At 38.8% G+C, this 27,050-nt stretch overlaps 1 protein-coding gene across 4 annotated transcripts in view; it reads right to left on the bottom strand.

Annotated features, from left to right (window-relative positions):
- Positions 1 to 27,050, bottom strand: part of SH3PXD2B (SH3 and PX domains 2B) — a 169,096-nt gene that overhangs the window by 25,645 nt on the left and 116,401 nt on the right. The window contains exons 6-11 of one of the 4 annotated variants that reach the window (XM_042451330.1): positions 21,217 to 21,242; positions 18,078 to 18,113; positions 11,227 to 11,361; positions 8,889 to 8,993; positions 7,663 to 7,746; positions 4,767 to 4,884 (exon numbers count right to left, since the gene is read on the bottom strand). In XM_042451330.1, coding sequence (XP_042307264.1) covers positions 4,767 to 4,884; positions 7,663 to 7,746; positions 8,889 to 8,993; positions 11,227 to 11,361; positions 18,078 to 18,113; positions 21,217 to 21,242 — 504 coding nt within the window. The remainder of the gene's footprint in view (positions 1 to 4,766; positions 4,885 to 7,662; positions 7,747 to 8,888; positions 8,994 to 11,226; positions 11,362 to 18,077; positions 18,114 to 21,216; positions 21,243 to 27,050) is intronic. The other 3 variants (XM_042451331.1, XM_042451333.1, XM_042451334.1) reach the window with 3 other exon arrangements.

Below are 27,050 nucleotides of genomic sequence, written 5' to 3' on the forward strand. Positions count from 1 at the left end.
AAAGGCAGATGTTTGGAGAGCAGTGATGTCACCCCCAAGGGTGTTATCTGGTATGGCCCCCTTAGGGTACCACACTCCTGGTGATGCCCCTGCTCCGCCCTTCCAACAATCTCACTTTCAAGACTGTTGCTTTTCTACCACTAGTAGTGGCATAGAAATCATGTTAATTGAACAATGGGAGTTGGAAAAGAGTTTGACTTCAAAACCCTCAGAACTTCTCTGACAGCTAGATCTTAGTGAGCAGGGAGAGGAGTTTTAAACTCTTTCATTTATTTAAACATTCCTAAGCTTGTGTGGTGAAGTAGGTAGGCAGATAAAAGTATATGGAGGTTGGGTCCGGCAAGTTCAGTCCCAAAATGAAAGGTTGTACATCCCTGGTGTATAGGTACTTCAACATTAATCAAAGAGTAGCTCATTCCTGGGTAAATTACAACCAATGAGGAATAAAATCCCTAGAAAATATTATTCACATATGGTGAAGTCCCACATCTTTCCCAATAATTTTGCAGCATCCCAAGGCAGAACTTCCAGCTGATGTGTCTTAAAACAGACAGACCAGGGTTGCATCACATATTATAGGATTTAGCAGATACATAGTTTATTTGACCATGAATATTTCTAGACTATAACTGAGGCATGAACTCCTTTTTCCCCCCACCATGCGTATCATGTTTATTTGTGTTGCAAGAATCTAAGACTGATCACCTCTCTTCATGGCATATAAGCAAATGAGGTTGGATAGGGAGGGGAGTTTCACAGATACCATAGGAAACAAAATGGGAAAACCTGATATAAAGAGATGAACTCACCTTTTTCTAGCATGCAAAACTGAGTCTTGAAATGTTAGAATTATTTCCTGGACAACAGAAAGAATTCAAGTTGCTCTGCTTCTATTGTCTGCTTCCTTTTCTTATACAAAAACCATTAAATCATCCTTATCTCACAAAAAACATTCATATAAAACCCAAATAAGGCACCCAGCATCTTCTAAGGTTTAGTCTTTGCAGTGACTCAGAAACTACATTCACCAGTAACATCTGTCATAGACTAGGGACCAATGTCTACCAATGCCATCTACCGCACAGGCCATGGGCAAGCTGCTGGGGTGAAATTATGCCAGCTGCTGTGCCTTTAACTGACTTGATCTCTCTCTCTCTTTGAAGCAGATTTTTTCTATTTAAAATATCAACAGACTCTCCCTACTCACTGCAATGGTTGCCAATACTACAGGTTCAGTGGAAAGTTATAGGAAATCAAAGTATCCTGCTATACTTGATGTGCCTACTTGTAAGAACAGACCAGTGTTAAGAGTTAAAACCAATGCAGCTAGAAGAGACCTTCAGCTGATTAACTGTGGCATTCCTTTACAGATATCAAGGTAAACCTTGTAAAGTAACAGGCCCCAGAGAAAGAGCCACCTAGCAACTGTTTCTGCAGATGGAAGCTAAAGAGACAACATTCTACATGGCCTCCAGATGCAGGTCGTTTGTCCCTGACATGCATTTTCTTAATAAACTACAGTCCCAGCAGGTGCAGATACCGTGTGTGTGTGTGTCTTTTCCACCCACGTTTTTTCTTTTGCTAAAAAAATAATCACAGAAACTCTAAATTACTTTTTGTTCTGGGGTGTGCAAATGGAAATAGAAAATCTTTAGACTGTACCTAGCTGAATAATACAGAATTCACAAAACTTTAGTTGGATAATATTGACTTCACAAAGTCTGTAGTCTCCTGCATATGCCACAATATTCCATTTTTAAAAAAAATATTCCTTTGACTATGGCACGTCGGCACACAGCCAAGTTTGACAAAAATAATTTTTCTTTTAAAAACATATTTGAAACCAAAGGTGGGATTATAGAGAATCTTATAGGGATTAGGTGTAAGACTCCCTGCCTTTCCTGGTCTCTCAGTCTTTCTACCTTTACTAAGAACTAGGGATGTACTTCACATTTGATCAAATCAGGTTGATTTACAGAGATTCAGAAAGCAGATGTCTGAATCTAATGGGTTGTTAAAAAAAACAAAAACCTTCCATGGCTATGGTGTTGGCTTGCAGAGAAAGAGAAAAGGGGTGTGTATGATCCACCCCCTGCACATTAACCCCTCCCTTCCTGTGTTCCAAATTGAATGAACAGCAAGTTCCCATTTGCAGCTGGTTAAAAAAAAACCTGGTTCTTTTGAAAAGATATGCAAAATGCCTCATTTTCCAAAGCACTGGGTTAAGGGGGATTTGCACCAGCCCCCCCCCCCCCCAAAATTAAGGTTGGGAAAACCCAATGCAACAATCCCCTTTTAAACTGATTTGCAAACTGTTTTATAACGTAATGTGTCAGTGTGCAAGGATGGTTGCTAGTTTTTCTTCCAAGTACCAGGAATATTTAAATAGCTTTTCTAGACTGTGGGGAAGGTGTAGCACCGGGTGTTTAAAATTCTTCTGCTTCTGCCCTGTATGTTCCCTGTGTGCTGGGTTGCTTTCTGAATGCCTGAATCAGGATCTAAACCAAATGTTGTGGTTCATGGACATAACTACTAAGAATATAAGCATAGCCATGCAGGATCAGACTGAAGACCTGACTGGTCCCTGTTTCACGTAGAGGTCACCCAGATGCCTAGAGCAAGCTCACAGTCAGACCAAGACCATCTCCTTACCGGAGAGAATACATAGCCAGCATGATTAGGAGCCACTAATAGCTTTATCTTCCATAAATTTGTCTAATAATTCTTAAAATCATCCAAGTAAGTGGGATGCAATGGCTCAAGTGGTTAAGACACTCTGTTGATTGCAAGGTTGGCAGGTTGGCAGTTTGAGGCTCAAGTGCCACATGATGGAGTGAGCTCCCATCACTAGTCCCAGCTTCTGCCAACCTAGCAGTTTAAAAGCATGCAAATGCAAGTAGATAACTTAGTACCACTCCAGTGGGAAAGTAAACAGCATTCTGTACAAGCATGCTGGCCACATGATCATAGAGTAGTCTCTGACAACACTGGCTCTTTGGCTTAGTAACGGAGATGAGCACCACCTCCTATGGGCAGACATGACTTGATAACCTTGTCAATGGGAAATACTTTACCTTTTTAAGTGGACATCGCAACAAACAAACAAGCTTCATTTATATACTGCTTCATACCGCCTAAGCAGTGTCTAAGTGGTTTACAACTGTAAGCTAATTTTCTGGTAGTATCAGATGTATGCCTTCCAACTGTGTACTTTGTTCATAGCTGAGCAATGCAGCATCCAAATTTTACACTTTATAGGACCAGATGGCATTACATCAGATAAATGCATTTTTATTTTACAAATTGCTGGCTGCAAAATATGAAGCTTTTGGGTTCACTATCTGAGAACCAGTTACATAACTCTGACAAATGGGCAGAACTGAAATATGGTTCACCTTTGCAAGGCAAAATGAAATGTGTAAAGAAGTGTGCTTTAATCAACTCATGTGATATGCTGGAATTCATTTAGAAATGGGGTTGAAATGTTCTAATGTAAAGTGCTAAAAAACACAACCACATTGATTAGTTCTATAACAAACCAAAGCAGGCAAAGCACAGGGAAGAGGAATGGCATGGACAACCTAATGCACTAGAAGCTGATCCAACCCCTTGCAAATAAAACAATTATGTCATTGCAGTCTTTTTTCACAGTACAGACTGTGAAATAAAGTATTTTAGCAGTAACTCAGAAATAAATTTCCTCTCATGCAACTGGACCATGGAGGCCACTGTAAGCAGGATGTGGTTTAAGGCATAAATTGAGCAGGATGCAAGACATAACCCCTCTCCCTGAACTACCATCAATTTGTGCCACCAGTGTTTCTGGCAGTAACAATCTTGAATCATATTATCAAATTTTCTTTTAAAATCATTAATTTTATTGGAGCAGTGGGGGTAGGGATTGCATTACTGAAAATGAGAAACTTTTCATTCTCTTTCATCCTCCATTCCCAACTCCACACATACAATGTATCTTCAAACAGCAGAATGATGTTTAAGCTATTTATTTAAAATCACATCTTGGAACATATAGATTCTTATTGCATACTATATCCTTTGCACAATACATCTCCTAACATTTATATAATTACCCCCAGCATGTATTTGTTCATGGTATGATTCTAAGTATTCGTGCATTTACCCAGACTTAAGTAACAGATAAGTCTGCTGCACATTATGATAAAAGAGATTTATTTTAACGCACATTCTGAAATATTAAACACAGTTTCAGTGGAATATTGTGCTCTGTTGATTTGGGAATAATTTCCTCAGCATGCTTCCAAAACTCTTGAAAGGACCACCACACATGCAAAAGTGTCCCTTTCCCCTGCATATCTCCCAGAACACCGCATTGCTTCTTTTACAAATATAATGAATTTGTACTCAGGCAATGTATGGCCTGCTCACATTGCGCTGAACAATTACTTTTAACAAGACACTTAAAGACAAATGGTCAAAATGAGTTGTTCTTTTGTGTCTACTTTACCACAAGATCTTGTCTTACCTAATTTAATAGGATGAAATACCCCAGAATGCATCCCTTTTGCATCCAGATACTGTCAGAGCCTTGTGTAATTTAACTTGAGAATTTTTCCTCCTGTTTTCTTTTTTTAGGAAACAAGTCCACCTCCTTTTGTAATTTTTTTTTTTTTTTAGGTTTTGGTACACAACTGAGATGGGGAGGGGAGGAGGAATGAAGCCAGTTCCATGTAATCTGAAGTCTCTGCCTCCCATTATTACTTCCAGAATCACAACAGAAAAAGTACCTGATTTTCCACCATCCTTCCAAGTTTTTCTGGATGACCTCCACTACAGCTCCTTTCTCCAGATTCATTTCATCTTGGTCCCGAGCAGTATAGGGGTAAATTACCATATATTTCTCCTCTATTCAAAACAAAATACAACAACAAAAATGTTTGTTAAAAGACAGGTTTGGCTTGAAAACAGTTTCTGCTTGATTTAACTGAGTGCTATATATTGGACAGCATGGGACAGTAAAATGTGTAACCCTATACAAAAGTCTACCAATTTGAGGATTCATCTATTCATCCAGGCCAGCAAAAATCTAGCACAACCTTCTAAAGACAGAGCTGTAGAAATCATGAAGTCTGCCTCCATAGTCTTAATGCAGTGCTTCAGCCCTTGGCAGAGATTTAACATGCCCCTCACTTTTTTTTACCAATCACCAAACAGTCAGCAAGACAAGGAGTTTATAGAACCCTATTGTACATAGTTGGTGAGCTGCAGTTGGCTGGGAAGGGGGAATTGTATGTTGTGCAGTATCTTCTACATAGTCCAGAGTTTCCCAATTAATTGTATTAACATCAACCACAAAGGAGTACAAGCATCTTTATGTGAGCACATATGAATTTCAACAGTTTCATACTCATGAGAGCAATGTAGCATCAATAGGGAACTTCTCAATAGGGAACTAAGCATTACACTAACATCGGAGACATATAAGTATTTAATAGATTTCCATTCTGGTTACATAGGTTGTTCTCTATAGCATCTCTCACCAAAGAAGAGAAAACAAAGCCCCCACCTATGTTCATGCACTAGAACATAATGCCAGTGACAGGAAATTATGAAATTCACCTACACACACACATGTTTGATGATTCGTTTAAACCAAATTCTGGTTGTTTTGTTATGTAATCGTGCTTCTGAATACATCCATAATTACATTATAAGACTGGCTGTTCCAACATATTGCAAAGTATGGAACAGACTCTCTTGGAGTGTGGTGGAGCCTCCTTTAGAGATTTTTAAACAGAGGCTAGATGGCCATCTGTTGGGGGTACTTTGGTTGTGAGTTTTTGCATGGCAGGGGGTTGGACTGGATGGCCCTTGTGGCCTCTTCTAACTTTGATTCTGTGTAGGCACACACACACACACACATACTCAGAGAAAAAACTTCTATAATTTCACTATGAAACAAATGGTGGCTGTTAAGGGTTTTTTAAAATTGCTGATCAAACAAACTGATGCCCTTCAACACAGTCTGTCAACAACAGCCAGTATTCATTTGCATCCTGTACCATCTTCCCATTTCTAGACATGTTGAGGATAAAATTTGAAATTTTTATTATCATTTTGTTGATTTTGGCATGGAGTACAGCTAAAATTTAATTTCCATCTTGGTTTACATAACCACTGTCATGTTTCTCAGTACTTTTGCTCTATGACAATATGGGACCCTATGTTTTTTGTTCAAGGAAAAAGAGCAGTGCAGCTACTGAATTTTTGGGAACAGAAACCAGCTACTGCTCCATTGTCCAACTATGCATTGTTAGGTGTACCCTGAGATAAATAAACTTTCAGTGACTAATTCATTCAATCAGCCATCTCTGTTCTGAGACCCTACTAAACTGCAGACTGCATGACCAAAATATCACTTTGAAGTGCTGGAATGTTCATACTTTTCTGCTGGTTCTCTGCAGAATGCAAAATTTGTGTATTTGTGTGGCATTCTGATTTCACCCAATACAGGTTTTTTTAAATTGTTTTTTCTTTCTAAAATTGAAATTAGTTTTATAACAGATTAACGACCTCCCAAACAGAAAGAGCAGAAAAAACAGGCTCCTTCAAAATCTTTGCCACTTGTAGTATTCCAACCTGATCTTCAATCCTGGATAATTGTAGATGTTCAGTAACCTGAAGTGTAAAAAATATATTCAGGTTACTGAACACAAATTGATATGTTCAGCACCATACTTAGCCACAACGATTCATTTCAAGATTGTAATAACCTAAAAACATATCAGTAGAGCATCAGCAGCAATAAATATCTGAGAATATTAAACAAACATTCAGTGTGAATTAAATATGGGAGAGTCATGATAGTTCCCAAGTATCCCAATGCAACCAGCAATTCTATTCTGCCATTTATTTCCCTTCTAGATCCATAGGGAAATTAGTTCTAAACTGAGTTCAAAAAGCCAACAACTATGCTAGTCACACAACAAAGAGTAAAACACATGTGACAGTATTTTTTATAAATAATAATGAATATTGTATTAACTGGGCAGGAAGAAAAGAAAGGCTGGTAAATATTGGGGTTACAGGAAGTATGGAAAGGAACTATTGATATTTCCCTTTTTGTTTTCTGTAAGGTTCTATTGGGACACAGAGCAAATACAAAGATTTCTTTTAGTACTGAAATCTGGAGATTTCTTCAAGTATTCCCTGTTATTCTAGAAGTAATTTCTTCTAGAAAAAAGATCTTCCTATTCCTGCAGCAGAATAGGAGAGGACTACTTTTTTGGTCTATGTTTCCTGGAATCCCAGCAATTATCACTCATAATGCAATTTTCACTCAATTCACAAGCTTTTTTTTAAAAAAAAATTAAAAATGCATTTTTCAGGGTCATATTCAGTTTGGCCCTGAGCAATGTAGTGAAGAGAAATCTAATCTGGAAACATTTACTCTGCAAATATTAAGAGATGGACATAGTAGTTGTGGTGGGAGTCACCACACAAGTGCATAGAAGCTTAGTGTTTATGACCAGCAATGCATACAAGGAAAAAAAACAGGTCAGACCCCAGAGAATATATTATAAATCACATGCAAAAAGGCATGCAAACACGACATGCAGAAACACAGGCAGGCAGACCAAAGCACAAAATAAAGCCAAGAGAAGAAATATCCACAGAATCCACCTTGACCCCATCCACTGTTGTATAAGTCCCCAAGAGTTCGACGGCGGCCCACATGCCTCGGAAGAGACCAGTATCTCCATGAGACTGGGAGAAGCATGTTGGGGAAGCAGGAGAGGGACAAAAAAGGTGTAAGTAGAAAGTTCCTCAAATCTTGAAGTATCGTCCTTGTTTAGAAGGGTGGACAATTTCATAAACCTATCTTGCTTCCTTATCAGTCCATATTATCAGGATTGAATGGCTTGCTTAACAAAGGAATTACACTAAAATGACAATATCTTTAAAACACACATATGGAAAATATTCTCATAAACACGTGGGGTACTTCATATTTTGAGTGCTTCTTAAGATGTCTTTTAGGTATACAATTCTGCAGGGGAGGCGGAATCTAGACAGTGTCCACTTCACTTTGTAACTCAACTGTTTGTAATTTTCCAACTGCTTCTTTTAAAATCTTCTGAAAATGTACACAGAAAAATCTGTTAATGAAACGAAGATGGAATAGCTGCACAATACTTTTGACTAGCAGTGCTAACACCAATCCTTCTTAAGTACCTACTGTCCTAAAAGCATTTCGACCTATTTTCCTCACGTTAGGCTCTATATTTTTCCTTCCAACACAACATAAGTGTTTTGGTGGTACACCAAATTCAGTAATATTGACTTGCAGAAGGTAGATGGGTATGAACATGACTGATACTGGGAGGGGAAACCATTGTGGGTTCCACAAAAACTATTCTAAGCTTTCTAGTATATATTATTACACTAAATACCACTCAGGTACTACTGCATTGAGAGAAGTACTACCCGTTCTGCAGTTTCTGTTTCCACTCAAGACAAGCACCTATAAAGGATTATTTATTTGGAACTTGTGTTCCTCATACTAAAAGCTGGTATGATTTGTGGCTCACACATGGACATTTGTGTGCTGATGGTTGAGGAATAAGGCACCCAGAAACAAGCTCATCAGCACCACCATCTTTGCCAGTGACATTAGATAAGGCAGTTTTAAGTCTTCACAACAGCATGCTTATGACAGGAAAGTACTATTACCAAGATTCACATTAAAATGTCCTCTGGCTTCCAAATCAGCATGAGATTTTTCCTTTCTGGACAGCACCTCCAATATTTTAGCTGGGCTGAAATAGTTCAAAGGAAGGAAAAAAAACCTAGGAACAAATTTGGATAACAGGAGGACACGACAGGTGTGTCTCAAGCTATTTTCTCACCTTCTTCTGGTTGCATTGAAAATTCATCCTGGACTCCATCCTGGACTTCTAGGCATGTAGCTGGGACCCATCCTTGCTCATCCAATGTGCTCACAAACCACCAGCCTAAAATTAAAGGAAAATAATGTTAGCTGAAGTTGTAGCTAAGTACAACCAACCATGTCATCAGCTTTCAATGAATCTGCTCTTTTTCTGGGTGCTATCTGGGGAGAAAAAAAACCTCAGAACAAATCACCATTTGTTGCCACACTCCAGGAATTTGAAGACAGGTCTATTTCTCAGTTGCCTCCATTTCACTATCCCAGAAGTGGCCAAACCTCTAGAGATCCAGGTGTTACATGCCATTCACAAATCTCAATGAGGTACCCCATGCACTTGAAAAGATGAGTTTAAAAGGCCCCTCATGCCTGTTAATATGACATGGGGGCAATTTCAGGCTGTACCCCCTCAAAGTGCCAATCTATTTTAGGGTTATGGGGAGCCTTTTTTTCAAAATTAAATGTGACTGGAAGTTCCTCAAATACTGAAGTCATACAGAATTCTTTCAAACAGGGATACAAAAACATGGCAAAATTCTGTCACTCAACACCTAGCCACTCCCAGGGGCTTTCAAGTTAAACAACAAAGCAAAGAAAGTTAGGTGCTGAGAGGGGGCTATGGGACACATATTGCACACCCAGCACAATACACTTCTAAATTTGTTAGTGTAATTTTTTTTCAAGTTCTCTGTTGGAAAGGTGCAGTAAAATCAAAGTGGTAGGTAGGTGGGGGAGGCATATTTTGAGGCCACCCAGTAATTAATGAGTTTCCCAACACAATTTTTGCTCAGGTGTGTTAGTTCTACTTTTCTGCATAAGAATGAACAGCAGCCTTTCACTCTAGTAAGGGAAAAAATAAAAGGTATACACCCAGAAGTAGTTTAGTCTGCTGGTATCCCTGGGGATCTATATGTTTGGAGTGGAAATCAGGTTCCATCTCCTCTCAGACTATATCCCATAATACCTCACAGAATTGGGGAGGCGCCCACCAGGAATCAAATCAAGCCCTATTTTTGTAGCACTGCCTCAGTGGGCTCTTTCTTATTTACACTAAAGCACAACAGAATGTTGAGGAAGAGCAATAGAATGTTGGAAGCTAATTTACATAAACAGATAATTTTAGTTCTTTCGACTTTACCCAGGCTGCCTTCAGCTTGAAACCAAGCATAATCAATAATGCATTTCCATTTATTACGCACTTTTTTTTGTGAACTCAGGATTCATAAGAAAAATGATGTGAATGGAAACCCAAAGTTATTCAGTGAACAGCATCAGCTATGAAGCAATTTGATCACTGTATGACATAAAAGCAAATCAAGATGGGTAACTTATACAAAAGCTATTCAGAGAGACAACAATAAAAAGTTTTAAACTATCCATTAAAATTCAGCACATTATACTTCAGGAGAGCAAGTGTTTGTGTCACTGCTTCACAAAGGGTAGAATTGTGGATGGAAAAAAAAATTCCCTTTCCCTCCATCATTTTCTTCTCCTTTTGTTTCGTGTCTTTTAGATTGTAAGCCTGAGGGCAGGGAACTGTCTGATTAAAAATAATATTGTAAGCCGCCCTGAGAGCCATTAGGGCTGAAGGGCGGGATATAAATACCTAAATAAATAAATAAATAAATAAAATGTAATACTGTATATTTTTATTTAAAGTCACATCTAGAGCAGAAACTAGTTTGTTCCATTTTGCTGCAGAAAATGAATGGCTTACTAGTGGAATCATGTAATGGAAATTCCCTTATTGTTCATATGCAAATCCAAAGCTATTTTCAGAGCCAACTTCTTCTTTCTTAAATCAGTAAGACAACTCATGTGTGTGCATGTTTGTGTTTCATGGATTGTTTGAAAAATAAAAGTTTAATTCAATTTTAAGCATAATTATCTCTAGATGTACTGAACCTCTAAATGAATTAGGATGCCTCTAATAATATGAGTGAATTACTTGCCCAAGCAAAAAGATGGGAAGGCCACAAAATGGCATCTTTTTTTATTCTTCTAATAGAGACCCTATGGAGATCTCTACCCAGAGCAAGCCAACATAAAGTATATTGGCAAGTTGTTTGTGGAATCAAAAACTGGGATAAACACTAAGTAGTCCTTTAACCTGGCATTTAGTATCTACTCTACATAGGTTAGCCTGAGTATATACCCTTCTAGATATATGGATAAACAGATGACAGCCTGTCCCCTATCCTCCATGAAGCTTATTGGACTTCAATTCTCAATAGCATTAGGAGGTCCTTCTTACAACTTCTTTTATCTTGGTTCATGTTTATCAGCCAAGCACTCCTTACCAGATTCATTCTTCTCAATTATGTCCACCACTTGTCCAGCACATAAACTAATCTCAGAGCTCTCTTGTTTCTGGTAATCTGCTACCACCACATACTGTTCCAGAACCATAGGATCAGCAGAAGCAAAATCTCCACCTGTGTTATAGGGAACAAAAGATATATTTTAGTCACCATGCATAATAAATCTCTATGTGTGCTTTTCCCTAGTTCTCTCATAACCATAGATTTAGGACACACGTTAGAACTGGATGTGAATTGTAAGAGACAAAGTGGCAGTAGATGAGAAAATGTAACAACTGAAATTTGTGTAACTATGTCCTTTCAGCTTGACACCTGTGTATCATTCATGTTCTAATGTGTAGAAGCAACTCATTAATCAGAGGACATCCCTGTTCCCCAGAATCTAATACATAAAATTCACCTTCCCACTCCTAGCCCTGTACTTAAGGAAGTTTCTAATCCTGTATTCCAAAATGACATGACATCCTCACTTTGCAAGTTTCAGCTATTAGTCTACTTCGCCTCTCATTGTTTGGAAAGTTGGGAAAATTCACACAGCAATGACATAATGCTGGGTATTTCAATTAATGTGAACAATAAATAAACCTCTGTTTTATTTCACAGCTGTACTAGTGGGAGGTGGCACACAATAATGGCCTGCTTACACAAACACACAGTTCCCATGAGTAAGATTACTGTTCAATGCAAGTGCAGTCGGTGAGAAATATTGTCAAATCCTAGAACATGACTTTAACCCAAAATTGTCAGAGAATTCTCTACTGCCTGAGGCTAACTACCTGTTACAGATTTCAGGTGCACCACCAAAATCAGGAGTCTTCTGCCTCCCCAATAATGCCAACCGAAGTAAAGCACATTACACTATGTCATCACATGGTATGTTTCCCCACAGGAAGTAAAATGGGAAATGAAACTTATGGTACAGTGGTACCCCGGGATACGAATGCGCCGCCTTACGAAATTTCCGGGTTACGAAAAAAATCCATTGAAAAAAACTGTTCCGGGTTACGAAGGTTATTTCGGGTTACGAAAAAATTTTTGGTGCTTTTCGGCGCTTTTTCACACGAAATCGCGGCTTTCGCTATTAGCGCCTATGGCTTTTTCGGCTTACGAAGATTTTCGGGTTACGAACGCGGCGGCGGAACGAATTAAATTCGTAACCCGGGGTACCACTGTATTAAGATATCACAATTTTAATTGACCCATATTACAAGTCAGAGGCTGTGAAGGAGACTCAGTCATCTTCAGTAATACACTAAACATGTGGATATTGATACCCTAGTCCTACGAACAACTTTAATGTGATAGTGATTCCATGAAGGTCAAATTTCTGAGAAATGAATGTATGGAAGGTAACTTGAAATCTAAGAAGCCCTTCCAGAAAGGTAACAGAAGTCTTGCCCCTCTTACCATGTCCCAGATTAAACATTCAGTATTGTCACACAGAAATACTGAGAATGAGGGGGAACCAATCAAGCCATTCTTTGCCCAGCTCTGACCCCCCCCCCCCCGGTGATTTCAACCCTTTAGTATAACCTCAGATACCCCACTGAAACCCAAATCTACAAATTGACCTAGCCTGGAAAAACATGCTTATGTTGACTTGTTCTGATCATAGGGCAGAACTGGGTACATAGGCATGATCAAATTATATGGAAACCAATGGCTGAGCAACAGATATAGCACAAGCTTTTCCAGCCACACTTAAGGGCTCCCCAATTTATTTTACTGACTTTTAAAATAATTAAATTCCTCTTAACAGAGGCATAGAAAGCATGGTGAGTGGATAGAGTAGGCAAAATGAGGTAAAGGAATTAGACCTGTTAATTTAAACTCAGGGGCCCAGAGCAAAGATTCTACATAATTTTCACTGACTCAAGGCTTTGCAGGATTAGGCTACACTATATCGCTTTTGGAACTGAAATCCTATTAACCTTATAAGTTTGCAAAAACTGCACTCCTAGCTAAGATTGTAAAAGAATAATAAAGAACATTCTTTTAAAAGTGACGGTGATAATTAAGAAGCCCTTTCATTTTTATGTAACCATCAGGATATTTCCAATTAAGCATCACTATCCTATCAAGAGAATGTAATCAGTAAGGAATTCTATATCTATATCCATGAGAACCTAATTTTCTCCTTACATTAGAGCACTGCAAGTCTCTTTCTTGAAGATGACTATCTGGAGTAATTTCCTGTGGTCACTCCATCTGGCCTAGCAAGAACTCTAGATTTGTACTTCCGGAGGATGTGGTTTTGGGCCTCAGTGACCACAATCCTCAAGAATTCAGCTAGCCTTTGCAGTTTAACATATGATTCTTCCTTTCATATTGTAAATAATGCCCTAGCTGCTGTTTCTGGGGCAGATGAAGAAAGGGAAAAGGAAACCTGTAAGGATTTCAAAATGCTTTTAGTAATCTGTACAGAGAGGGAAGCTACATGTAGCATCTTAAGAGATGTGGGATACGCTTTGTAAAAACTAAACTAAATGAAAAATCAGTGCCACTATTAGGCAGCAGTGGTTTCTCTGGAAGTTTGTCTGAATCCCAGTATTATGAGAAATTAAGGAAAATACCAAAAAAATGATGAAAGAAAGATAAATGTAATATATTAGGATACTCGCACATAACACCAATGGAGCCCCAGATTACACCATCAGTTGTATTTTGTACACAATACCCACAGATATAAGCAGTTCCTAATTTGACAACAGTGTAATGATTCATCTTAAAGGCCAATTTGCCCTCATGACCTCAAATGAGCACCAGTATATCATCTAGAAAGATCTCCAGAACATTGCCCAGAATGTTAAAAGGTTTATCTGCACTGAGAAAAATCTCAGCCTTCGTAATAAAAAGTAATCTCAGGGCCCGTACAGACAGGCAAAACAAAGCTGCTTCGGGTCACTTTGGAAGTATGCTATTCAAATGATGCATGGGTCCTAAGAGTCCAGAAGTCGCACTAAAGCCACACTCCAGTCCTTAGGATTGGAGCATGGCTTTGGCATGCATCATTTAAACAGCATACCTCCAAAGTGACCCGAAGCAGCTTTATTTTGGCCTGTCTGTATGGGGCCTTAGGACCATTCCTACCTGGCCTTCAATTCTTGCTTTTCTGAAGAAAATTATATACATTGGAATAATTATCATTTCTTAGGGCTGTGTGTTATCACCTGACTTCATTGGTAGCTCACTATTTTGCATGTTTCTTCAGAAATTAGTTCTCCATCTCGGTCCAAAAAAATCTTTAACCAGAATTACTTTTAGCAACTAAGTTAGAAGAATCGGAGCAACATCAAACTGGGTGAATTTGATGTGAAAATAACTAAAGACAAGATAAGTGGTTCAACAAGTAATGGAAACAAGGTGGTTTTGAATGTACGATCTGGCAAGATAATCTAATTCACGTGAACAAAAGCAACTCTAACAACTTAAGAAATCATATCAGAAAATAGCAAAGAACATTCTGGTGGTATGGCACAGCCAAAGGATCAAAATTGCTTGACAGGATTTTAATAGCTTTTAGTTTATTAGATTCTAATCTTGCCAAGCAGTTCAGCTTTTGAAAAGGTCAGTTTTGCTGAATACAAAGAACGAAAAGCACAATTTCGCTGGAAGGAACAAAAGACAGTTTTCCATGATTAACAATTCTTTACAATGTTCCAGGCAAGCAATGCAAAGGCCTAGTTATTTCTAATTACAGTGTCCATCCAATCAAGATGATTGGAAAGAGCTGAAAGAAGGAGACAAATGTAACTCTTGGAAAATAATGTCTGTACTTTAAAATTAGGTTCTATCACCTGTCCATGCCAATTACCACTTTGACTAGGCCAGAATAGTCATCCAGCCAATAAAAGGCAACAACTACAGGAAAGAAGGACAGAACCTTTTTCCTGCCCCTAACTCTCCATATAATTACTCATAGTTCTCTGGGGCTATTTGCAGCTTTGATACACAGCTCTGGCACTTCCAAAGTACCTATTAAATGAGAAACACAAAGCAGTAAACAGCACTGAACGGAAAAGCAAGGAATTATTTTCAGCAGCGCCTTCTCTCAGGACAGTAATTCCCAGCCACTAAACTGGGAAGCAGAATTAACGAGAAAAAATGGCCTTAGAGATATGTATGGGACTTTTTAAAGTAGAACAACCTTTTCACCTTTCAAGTGAAGCCAATAGGAAACAGGATTCTGAAAGTAGTCCACATCTGCACATTTGTCATAGTAGTTTATATGGTAACTTGCCATCAAAGGTTACTCATAATGTATGGGACTTAATGCCACTCATGACTAACTCACTCATCATTCTATATTTTGGCTCCCACAATTCAGACATATGGCTGAAATCGCCAAATGATTAAATACCAACTGATAAACATGAATGGCTGTAGCTGTCATAAGGTAACCCCAATAAATAAATAGATTCTACGAAGAGATGCCACACACCAATGAAAGCCACCAGCACACTTGGAACAATGAGTCAAACACATTTTCTCTTCGAATGACCATATTTAATCAAAGGTCTTTCAAACTGTGCTTATTAAAGTTAGTGAAAGAGCTAAATGTAAGGAGCAAGTGGGAAGAGTATTCCCCATAAGGACAACTAGTCAAACAGAAATTGTCTTAGTATCACAAATCTTGGAGTCCAGAGCTTGATATTAACATACAACTGCACTCTAGCTAGTTAACTTGAGAAAGTTAAATTTATTTGAACACTGATGACCTGTTGCCAGGAAGGACAAGCATACATACCACTATAGACTGCAAGAGCAAAAGGCCAGCACCACATGAGTGAGGTCTAATCTAGACCTGACTAAACTACACTTTACATTCTAAGATTGGAATTTTTTCAGATTACCTCTTGCTTCTAAGATTCATAGATTCAAGAAGTGGGCTTTATCACACTGTGTTTTAGCACTTTAAGAGATAAAGAAAAATGGGAAGAGAGAGAAAACCTAACCTTTTTCATCTATAAACAAAACAACCAAGGATTACCAAGGACAAAGTTATTTCTCATTCCTACTTTTCAATGTGTGCAAAAGGATAAGTTTAACTTGAGGCAAAATTTATGACCCACTTTTTAAAGAAAATTTGATTCTAACTACACCCCCCCCACACACACACACACAACTTCATAGACATGGCAGAGTTCTCACAGACATCCTAAGAGGGAGTACCTCTCCTCCAAAAACATAATTATTTGACATACAGTCAGACCTCCATACCCATGGATTGTTTATCCGTGGATTCAACCATTCAAGGCTTGAAAATATTCCAAAAAGATATAAATTCCAAAAAAAGCAAACTTTCATTTTGCCATTTTATATAAGGGACACCATTTTAATCCCTCACTGTATATAATGGGACTTGACCACCCATAGATTTTAGGATCCACAGAGTGTCCTGGGATCAAACACCAGCAGATACCAAGGACCCACTGTATTTATTTAAGTCAGGACCCACTGAAGTCAGTAATTCTGCAGGGGAACATAGGGCCCAAACAGACAGGCAAAAATAAAGCTGCTTTGGGTCACTTTGGAGATATGCTGTTTAAATGACACACACATCTTAAGAGACTAGAAGCTGCACTCCAGTCCTTAGGACTGGAGCATGGCTTTGGAGCAGCTTCCAGCCTCTTAGGATACATGCATCATTTAAACAGCACACTTCCAAAGTGACCTGTCTGTTTTTGGCCTGTCTGTTCGGGCCCATAGTAATCTTTCATATGAACCTCACTAAAGAGGTCTCTTAACCCAAAGAACATTACCAGTAATACCTGTGGAAATGTTTTAATTAGCTGATTGTACAGGCAAGATTTAAAATATTCTTCCATTTGTAAATAAGTTACATCATTGGCCAAATTAGAACTGACAAATAATTCATTCATGTGTGTTTGCATGCATGTATATTATGTACATATAAGTACATAAACTGAGACCAAAGAGAACCCCCACCCTACCTTGCATTTTAGACATTAACATACAGGCTTTCAGCAACTGAACACCTAAACTATTCCCTTCAAAGAAGTCCATCCACACAGAATCTTCATGTGACTTCTCAGATCATTAAAAATAAGGTAGATGGTAGGACTGCTATATCATTATGTTTCAGTGTGTGTACAGCTGTACTTTCAGTAAATCATTTATGATGTTTGATTCACTGGTTATCACCAATCACAACCCAAATTTTAAAAAGAAATTGTAATAATAATAATAATAATTGTAATACTCGCTCCAGGAGCCCTTTTGACTAAGGCCAGGGTATAAATGCGCTAAATAAATAAATAAATAAATACATCATTTCACTTTCAACTGGTCCATTTTTGTAGTCTCATATATAGAATTAGACAAATGCTGACAGATAGGTTCTCTACTGTTTAAATGTTTTTGCTTTCATGTAATAAAATATTATATAATTGTATAGTGTTCAGCCACATTGTTAGTCAAAGTTGAAATGAATGATTGGAAATGAGCCATAGCTATTCATTCAACTCAGATGTAGCAATACTACAAATTACAAGACATCTCAAGCTATTTTATACAATATCCTTCCAAGCCACCACCAGCAAAGCAGAAGAGCTACCACCTAGGTAGCTGGAGAGCAGCCCAGTTGAATTTTCTTAGTTCATCTATAGTGTTATTCAATGGGATGGGGTTTCTTTTTTTTTAATGAACCCTCCCCCTCCTTGCCATCATTCCCTACCCAGGAGAGAGCAGCAATCCCACAAAGCAGTGGCAAGACAGTGGCACCTGGACTGCCCAAGAAGAATAGCACATGTGGCCCGAAAGAAAGGAAGCGTGAAAGCAAGGTCCAAGCAGTGAGTTACTGTTACTACCTCTCAGAAGGAAAGAAGCCGTTCTCTGGATAAATCCTAATGAAGGAACAAAAATGGTGGAGAAAAGGAATGAAGGAGATGCTGAGAATATAAACATGGAGAAGTGCAAACGGAATGGGGAGATTACCAAAGAAAACTATGCTGTTTTGGTTCTTCAAGGTGAAATGAAGATATTACATATGCTAATATAATCTGAATATGGGAAGACAAAACAACAACACCCATGCATGAAATAGAGTAATAAAAATGTTTGCCAATATACAGTTACCCTCACCCAAAAGAAATCTCTTTCAGGGAAAAAAAATCCTAAATGCTTTCAGGAGAAAATCATTATTAAAGTGCAGCTATGGATGGCTCTGAAACAAATGGGTTATTGATTCTACTTTTTCCACTGCAGCAATTCTGTTACAGCACAAAATGAGGAGTTCCCTGTTTAGAATGACACAAAGGAGTTGTTCCCTTGTACATAATCTCTAACTCTTGCCCTATAGTGGAAGCAGGAGACATTCTTGCACAGACACTGTGTTAAAACCTTAATTACCAGAAGAGATGGAAGATCCAGGTGGAAGATTTGCTATTACTGCTACTAACTGTTGTTCCTGCTGTGTGCCTTTAAGTAATTTCTGACTGATGCTGACTGAAGTAAACCTATCACAGAGTTTTCTTGGTAAGATTTGTTCTGTGACAGTTTCCCTCTGTCTTCTTCTGAGGCTGAGAGAATGTGACTTGTGCAAGGTGACCTAGTGGGTTTCCATGGCTGAGTGGGGATTTGAATCTTGCCAGAGGCATACTCCAACATTCAATCCACTATAGTATGCTGGCTCTTGCTACTTATGGTACATATAAATACTTGAACAATAGCCACTGGTATTGTTTAAAAATGTTTACAATATCTCTTTCCACCATGAATTCCTATGTTTGATACATTTATTAACAAGCTTATGTTCAGATAAAGTTGCCCATTCAGCTTTTGCTGGGAGACAAAATTCTGAATGGTGTATCTGCACTGGAAATATACACAATTGCTCTGGAGTTTTTGGGTTCATACTAATGAATCCAAAGTTATAAGAAAATAAAGCATTTAGGATTGTCTAAACAGAAATATAATTGGCCTTACATGACTGGATTCCTGATGCACTGGTGTTTTGGAGTGCAACCAAGTGAACAACATGCTCCAGATCCAAAACAGAAGGATTTGCATGTCAGGCCACAAGTTGCTATAAAGGCAGGTATATGTGTGCTTGTTATTGCATTCATTTGACCAAATTTTAAAAGGCAAACTTGCTGAGAAATTATTGTCAGAAATGCTGTCCTAGGAAATACTCTGTTTGCAGAAATCAGCCCCAGGCAGCAAAAGGCAGGCAAGCAAGCAGTCAAAGAATTTGGTCTGCCTGTGTTTGGTTTGTTCAGTTTGTTAATGCAATAAAATGCCAGGGAAACAACATAACTCAAAACAGAGACTTTTTGCTAATATTTTCAATTAAAAATGAACAATTTTGTGCTTGGTGAACAAAAGGGAAAGCCTTCTAAAAACTCTTTGGCCTTATACCCTGCTTCCACCAACAGACAGCTACTCTGCTTCCCTTCACTTTCTACTAAGCACATCCTACACCAGTTTTTTTTGTGGGTTCTTCAGGCTCTGTGGCCATGTTCTAGAAGAGTATATTCCTGACATTTCACCAGCATCTGTGGCTGGCATCTTCAGATAATGTTGGCATGGAAGAGAGTAGGGTATATATATATTGTGTGACCCTGGATAGGGAGGAATGATTTCCGTGTTAATCTGTGTATTGCTGTTGAATGGCAAGGCCTCAGGGTGGGAGGATATGCAAAGAGGATATCACCTTAAAGTGAACAAAGATTGGTTGTCAGTGCTGTAAAATAGCAAAATCAAGATTCAGCAAATGCAAATGAAAAACCACCCAGGGTGCTAGGTTTTCCAAGCAGACAATGATCACTAATTAAACATGCACTAATCCTCTCCATATCCTCCCACCCCGAAGCCTTGCTATTCAACAACAGAACAATACACAGATTAACATGGAAATCCTTCCTCCCTACCCAGGGCCACACACCCTCCTCTCTTTCATGCCAGCATTCTCTGAGGATGCCAGCCATAGATGCTGGTGAAACATCAAGAATAAACTCTTCTAGAACATGGCCACATAGCCCAAAAAATCCATATAAAACTATGGATGCTAGCCATGAAAGCCTTTGACTTCACATCCTATACCCTTTCTTCATTTGCACTGCTCGCCTCATGTAACATTCAGCAGGCAAAGGGCAGTGGTGGAATAAGGTTTCAGGCTAAAATCCAGAGTAGACTGACTAGTCCACTCACATCAGAGCCATCAGCTGCCACTGGCAGAAGCAAACTGGTGGATGGAAGTTTAGATACAGCCTCATCATGGACATTCAACTGAATTAAATATTGGAATGGATGAGTTTTGCAATGGGGAGGATGTAGGATTCAACCCCAACTGTGCTGCAATAGGATTAACAACCAACTGCAGTAGTGTGGCAGGCAAGGCCATTCTTACAGTATGTAGAGCCATTAGTATGCACTTCTGGATGACATGCATATGCCACTGATTTGTCAGTAAGTCCCCCCCCCCACACACACACACACCACACACCCTCCAATTCTCAAAGTGGGGAGTTTTATCAGATTTCATTGTCCAACTCAGCTGCAAGTATGGGAAATAAAATTTTAGCTAAATGGCAATCTTGGGTCCAAACTGATTAGAGATTCTATTATCAATACTACCCAACAGAACAGCAATGCAAAGTCTTTAGGATTACTATACTGTCTCAAAAATATTGAGTCTTGAATAAGGGAAAATATATTCAAAGAACACACCAGAGGTAGTAACAAATAGATAAATGTGCCAGACACACAACAAAAATCCTATGGTTCACACATGCACCTCAGTTGTGTGTTAGCTTATCCTACAAAGCAGAAAGAAAATAGGAAAGAATAAAAAGGAAAAATAACCAATGGAAGAAACAGATCAGTGCAAACTCCTTCAAACTTTTGTTCTGCAGATGCCTGTAGTATCATGTTCACTGGTCAAGTTTTGTATAGGTTATTTCTACAACAACATGCAAAACTAAAAATAAAAAAGCAAGATTGCCTTACCAGATCTCTTCTTTCCAAGTGGTTCCCTGAGGAGGAAAAAAGAAAACTGATCAGGGGCTTAATATAACAGCCTGGCCTGACTAAAACTAGGTTGTAAGACCTGAGAAACAAGTATCAAGACAGTGGATAATCTGTGTTCCAGCCGTTCACTTGATGAATCACCTTGGGGAACTACCTTGTCAACAGTAGACTGAAAGGTAATTCAGTTTTAAAAATAAAATAAAATAAAATAAATGAACAAACCCTCCTTTTCTTTCTTTCTGCAACTATATGAGTCTTATGAAACAACACATGAAAACCAGTTTTTGTCCACCCCCTTAGCTCCCTTTTGCTGTGTCCTCGTTGTCTTCTATTGCTCACCTGCAACAGCACTAACAGGCATGTGAGGGAAGGGTTTTTTTTTTTTAATGCTTTGTATTTTTCTGGGAGCCGTAATAATTTCCAGACAATTCAAGCAGAATAGTTTTCTAATGCATTCACCAAGCCCCAAATTGTCTTTTGTTTCTTCTGAGTTCAAAATAATTTAAGTACACAGTTTCTCAAAATTGTATAGTGACGACCAGACTGTCATCCAAGCAAGATAAGGGGGATTGACACCACTGCTCCCCAAATATCTGCCTTTTGGCAAAAATGGACTGTGGCACTTGACTGCATCCCTTTAAAACACTGAAGAAATGGAGTGAGTGAGTGAAGGCTCAGTGGTAGGAGGAGGGGTCTTTTTTAAAAAAGGAGATTGATATAGTATAGGAAAGGATATATCCTGTCCTGTCCTATATCAATCTCTTTTTTAAAATTAATTTTAAATTTTAAGTTTAAATTTAAACTTCGTGTTTGGATTCCCAATTAATATTACTCAGTTTCATAATTTGATGTTAATTTTATTCAATTTGCTTATCTGTATGTCTGATGTTTATCTGTATGTCTGATCTGTTGATCGTTAATAAATAATGTATGTATGTTTTAATGCCATCTTTTTTCTGTGGAAAATTGCAAAATCACTTGTACTTTTTTAATGCATTTCTGCCACATACGTTATGGGAATGAACTAACAGTTCACAGAATGTGGTACAGAGTAAAAACCCATTTTCCATGAATGCCAGCAAAAGATTGTGAAGAACAACTGGCAGGACACAGTTTTAAACATCTTAAGCTCCTGTAGAACATGAAGATGAAACAACAATCTAAGGGGGCTACAGAAAGTCAGGCAAGACTCCAGGATTTTCAGGCTTCTTGAACAAAATCCATAGTGCGACTGCAACTAGAACACTGGGTGCAGTCTTGATCACCACTTCTTTAAGAAGGATATTCTAAAGCTAGAAAATTTATAGAAGAGGGCAACCAAAATGATCAAGAGTCTGTAGCAGCTCCCCTATGAGAAAGGTCACAATATTCAGGCATGTTTAGCTTAGAAAAAAGGCAAAACCATAGTTTTGGCATTATGCCGAACTTCTCCCTGTATCTGATGAATCAAATTCCTAACAGGGAAATAGAAAAAAAGACAAAAGACAAAATCTGCCTCAATAATTTTCTATTTGTTGAACAGCAAGGGAGGAATAGATTCCAATGGGATGTAAAACACCTCTTCCAGACTAGCACACAAGTGCATGCTCCTGAAGTTCAATATCCTTCTTTATCCTCACCTGGTAAATGTATTAAGTGTATCACATCATCCTCCACTCCTTTTCCACTATCCCTCTGTCTGGATAGAAAAGGAAGGAAGGGAAGCTGTGCTTTTACTCTGTTCCTGAGACCTTGCTAGCCTGAACATATATTCAAAGCACAGGACTTCAGACCAGACAGGAAACAACAAATATGCTTACAGCAGCCTGCAACTCCCCTCACCCACCTATCATCCCACTCAGCAACTGGAGAAAGCAACGTAGAATGCACCCATAAAGACCTCTTGAAAAGGCTTGCAAGTAACATAGCATGTGTTGGATGTTTTAGAATGTACAATTTTTTATGCTATGGGGTGCACTTCAGTTTTTAGAGATTGGGAGGAGAGGCAAGAACTGAATCTGAGAATGCTCTCTGCTAATATGGAGTCATAAAAAAGAATGACAAAACCCAGCCATTTACCCAAAATGGGAAAACCCTGAACCAAAACCAACAGTTTCCCATGCATCTTATTATGCTAAGAAAAAGAGGAAGGGGTAGGGACTTGAAACACAGAGACCAAGAAGAAGGAGAGTTCCCTCCTTGCATCATCATTCTAGCCAAGCCTGTCTGATGCTAAAAGTGGACTGTCAGCACAGAAATTCTGATATCCTGGATGGGTTTCCAGAAACTGCAAGATGTTTAGAAAACTTTGCCCAAGGAAGAAAGTTCATTATCCACAAAATAAAAGCTTGTGTCTTCTATTATGGACATAGAAAAACCTATATTGTAGGCTATATTGTGCCATGTTCGGAATTACCACATATGCTTTGGCATCAATAGTCAGATGCTGCAAACTTCAGACTAGAAAGTATGTGCTCTACACTGCTGATAGAATCTTTAAAAGATTCTTAGCCTGTGACAAGGTGGTACCTGTATAAAGAAACTGCAGTTACATGGGCCAACATATGTTCCTGGGCTTGAAACATAACCTCAGTTCTAGAAACAGCATCAAAGTGTGTATATAGGAATATAAGAATTCTGGATGATCTATCCATGCTGTATGTTAACCCATCTAGTTCAAAATTCTATTCCCACAGTACTAGTAGCTGCCTATGGGAAATGTGCCAGCAGACCATGACTGCAACAGCGCTCTTTAACACACATTCCCCAGCAACTGATATATAGAGGCACCCCCCTCTGACGCTAGAGGTGGTATAAAGCCATCCTGACTAATATGCATTGACTGCCTTAACTTCCATGAGTTTATCTAATCCATTTTTAAAACTGTCCAGATTGGCAGCCACCACTACATCAGATTTCACTCCAAAATTTCAGATTTAACTGTATATAGCATGAAGTAGTATAGCCTTTTATCTGTCCTGAATTTGCCTTCCATTCAGTTTCAATGGATGGTCCTGTGCTCTAACATTATGAGAGAAGAAGAAAAGCTTTTTCTTTATCTATTTTCCAAACTATGCATACTTTTATATTTTATACATACTTTTATGGAAAATTTAAATGCTTTTTGGCAATCTTCACATGGACACTGTCATGTTTAAACTACCCCCCCCCCCAAAAAAAACAGCTTTAATTACACTGCTTAAAAAAACATGGCTTGAATATACAGCTCACATCAGCTTAATTCATTTTCTGGCCCAGCTTCCTCTGATTTACTGGCAGTGCTCTGAGTCTACAGGATAACCTCAGGGAAGCAATGACTTACTGCAATCAAAACTCCAGGCTTCTTCTAATTAAACTTATTTTGGTATCCTGTATACTAATATTGAACTCATTTTCCAAAATGTTTTAGCCTGGTGGACACTACTGGAAGGTTATCAGAAGGCTTGGAATTATTCCAAGGTTTGCAGAGATACAAAGTATCCCAAATTTTGCAGAAGTAGCTTTGGAGAACAAATGACTGGAAAGGGGGGGGGATGGAAAATCTAAAACAAGGACTAAGCATGCTCAGTGCAAGCAGAGTGCTGAAAAGGTTGCAGAAAAAGACAACCTGTAAAACATGGCATTTTCTTTCTTCCAGTGTGGTAATCTAGAAGGTACTCTCTATTTTCTTAATAGTTGATAATGTTTTCTCATGGACATAATTGCTCAGAACCTTTACAGATGCTAAATTTTTGCTGTATCGTGCTGTAGCTGGAGTATGATGCATGGGGAAGAATGTATTAGTGCTCCCATAAAACAGCTCCTTCAGTAATAGAATGTTTGGAGAAAGAAGAATGGGTCACATTACCTTGTCAGGATATATAAATAACTTGTGTATATACTGGCATTTATATTTAGAATATGTGCACATATTGCTTCAAAAAATATCCCAATAGGAAAATGGGTAACCTATCAGTACTTTTTGCAATCTCTGTGTGCACTGCAATGCCTGTGCCATCTGAAGAAACTCTGCCCCCAAGCACCTCCACTATCCCCCCCTTTTCTGTTTCTCATTAGACTAGCATCAATATACACTCCTTTTTCACTCTGATCACAATCTCTCCTTAGGTAAATCACAAATATATCTCCTTCCACTGAATACTTCTGATCCTGCTGCTGTTGTGTCCTCCTAGGTATGCTGTAAAGGCACGTCACTACCTATCACAAGTTCCTCATGTTATCCAAACACCTGAGGTACTCTGTAAAACATCCTAATTTCTGAGCATGCTCTATCAGACTAAACAGCAGCCTGTCCCATAGTGGGAGAGAGCCATCACCCTGGAGAGAAAATAATTTCCTAGTAAAAGCACGACTCCCCCCTCCCATACAAACACACACCATTCATGTTTCAGAAGTGCTTATTCTCTTAAAGTAGGTTTTAGATGTAAACAGAGATACATCTCCAGAGGAAATGAAGTAATATGTATGCCTACCAGAATACCAAGTAAGCCTAAAAACAGAACAATTGAAGTTTCTAACAGATCCAGTTAATTAGTGATTTAAAAAGCAAGCAGCTATGGAGCAGTAGCACAGGACAGCATATGAATACTACTGTTTAAGAATGTAAAGGTTTTAAACAACTACAAACACATAATTTTGTCATGGGAGGCAAGGACCAGAGAGGGCATATATGCTAGTGCTTAGTTCTATATAGAAGATTCTGCCAATTGTCACTGCAACAAAACCTGTTGCTTAATTCTGTGTGTAGCAATAGGTTGGAGTGGCTTACCACTGAGCCTGGGGTGGGCTGGGAGCTGCTGGCTGGTGATACAGGAGTTACAGTACAACACATTTGGAAGGAAGTGTTCCTAGTAGGGGAAGCTGGTGGATATGCTCAGATATTTTTTTACAGTGTGCCCTCCCCTTATGCGTGGATCCATTCCGGATCCCTCCACGTAAGGGGAATTCCGCGTGTTATGGAGGCCCATTGGAAGTAATGGGACTCATGCCCATGGCGTGCAGCAGCGCAGCGGTACATGCATGCCACAGGTGTGCAGCCCATTAGTTCTTCCGGGGCGCATGACGGGCTCTTCTGGCATGGCTTTCAGCATATGCTGAAATCCGCGTATGGCACATCCACATAAAACGTGAGTGCGCGGTACTATACCACCTTAGTTCACATCTGTTTCTTTAAAAGGGGACATGGTTAGATCCTGAAAGGCTGTCTTTACAAGAAAAAAAAGTCTTCTATTCATGCCATACTCAAAGTGCCCAATTTGGGAAGGAAATTTTGTTTTCAGATAATGAAATGTCATCTTAAAGTGTAATGCTAATTAACTAATACATAGGAAGACAACATAGATAATTAACCTATTGCACTGGTCAGTCTTTGCCTAGCTTGCACTCTCCCAATGTTTTGGACTACAATGCCCTTCAGCTACAGCCAATGGTCAGAGAACATCTGGAGGGCACTATACTGCGGAAGGTAGGCAAAGGTAAACACTGGTTCTTAACCAACAAGTAATAAGTCGAGCTACTATGCCCACTATAAGTTTTAAAACAGCAATAGGAATAATATTTCTCTAGATTGGGGAGGAAATTTTGCAGCCCTCGAAGTGCTCTTCAACTGCACCTTGCATTATTACACATCATTGGCAATGCTATCTGGGTCAGACAAACAACACCTGGGGGACTGCACATTCTTACCCCTGCTCTAGATAGGAGACAACAGCTCTCTTCATCCCTCATCACTGGCTATGCTGACTAAAGCTGATGAAAGTTGCAACCCAACATCTGGAGAACCATACATTCTCCATCCCAGGCAGAGTATGTCTGAAATTCTGAACATCCATTCC

The sequence above is a fragment of the Sceloporus undulatus genome, chromosome 2, assembly GCF_019175285.1.
Source record: "Sceloporus undulatus isolate JIND9_A2432 ecotype Alabama chromosome 2, SceUnd_v1.1, whole genome shotgun sequence".
Lineage (NCBI taxonomy): Eukaryota > Metazoa > Chordata > Lepidosauria > Squamata > Phrynosomatidae > Sceloporus > Sceloporus undulatus.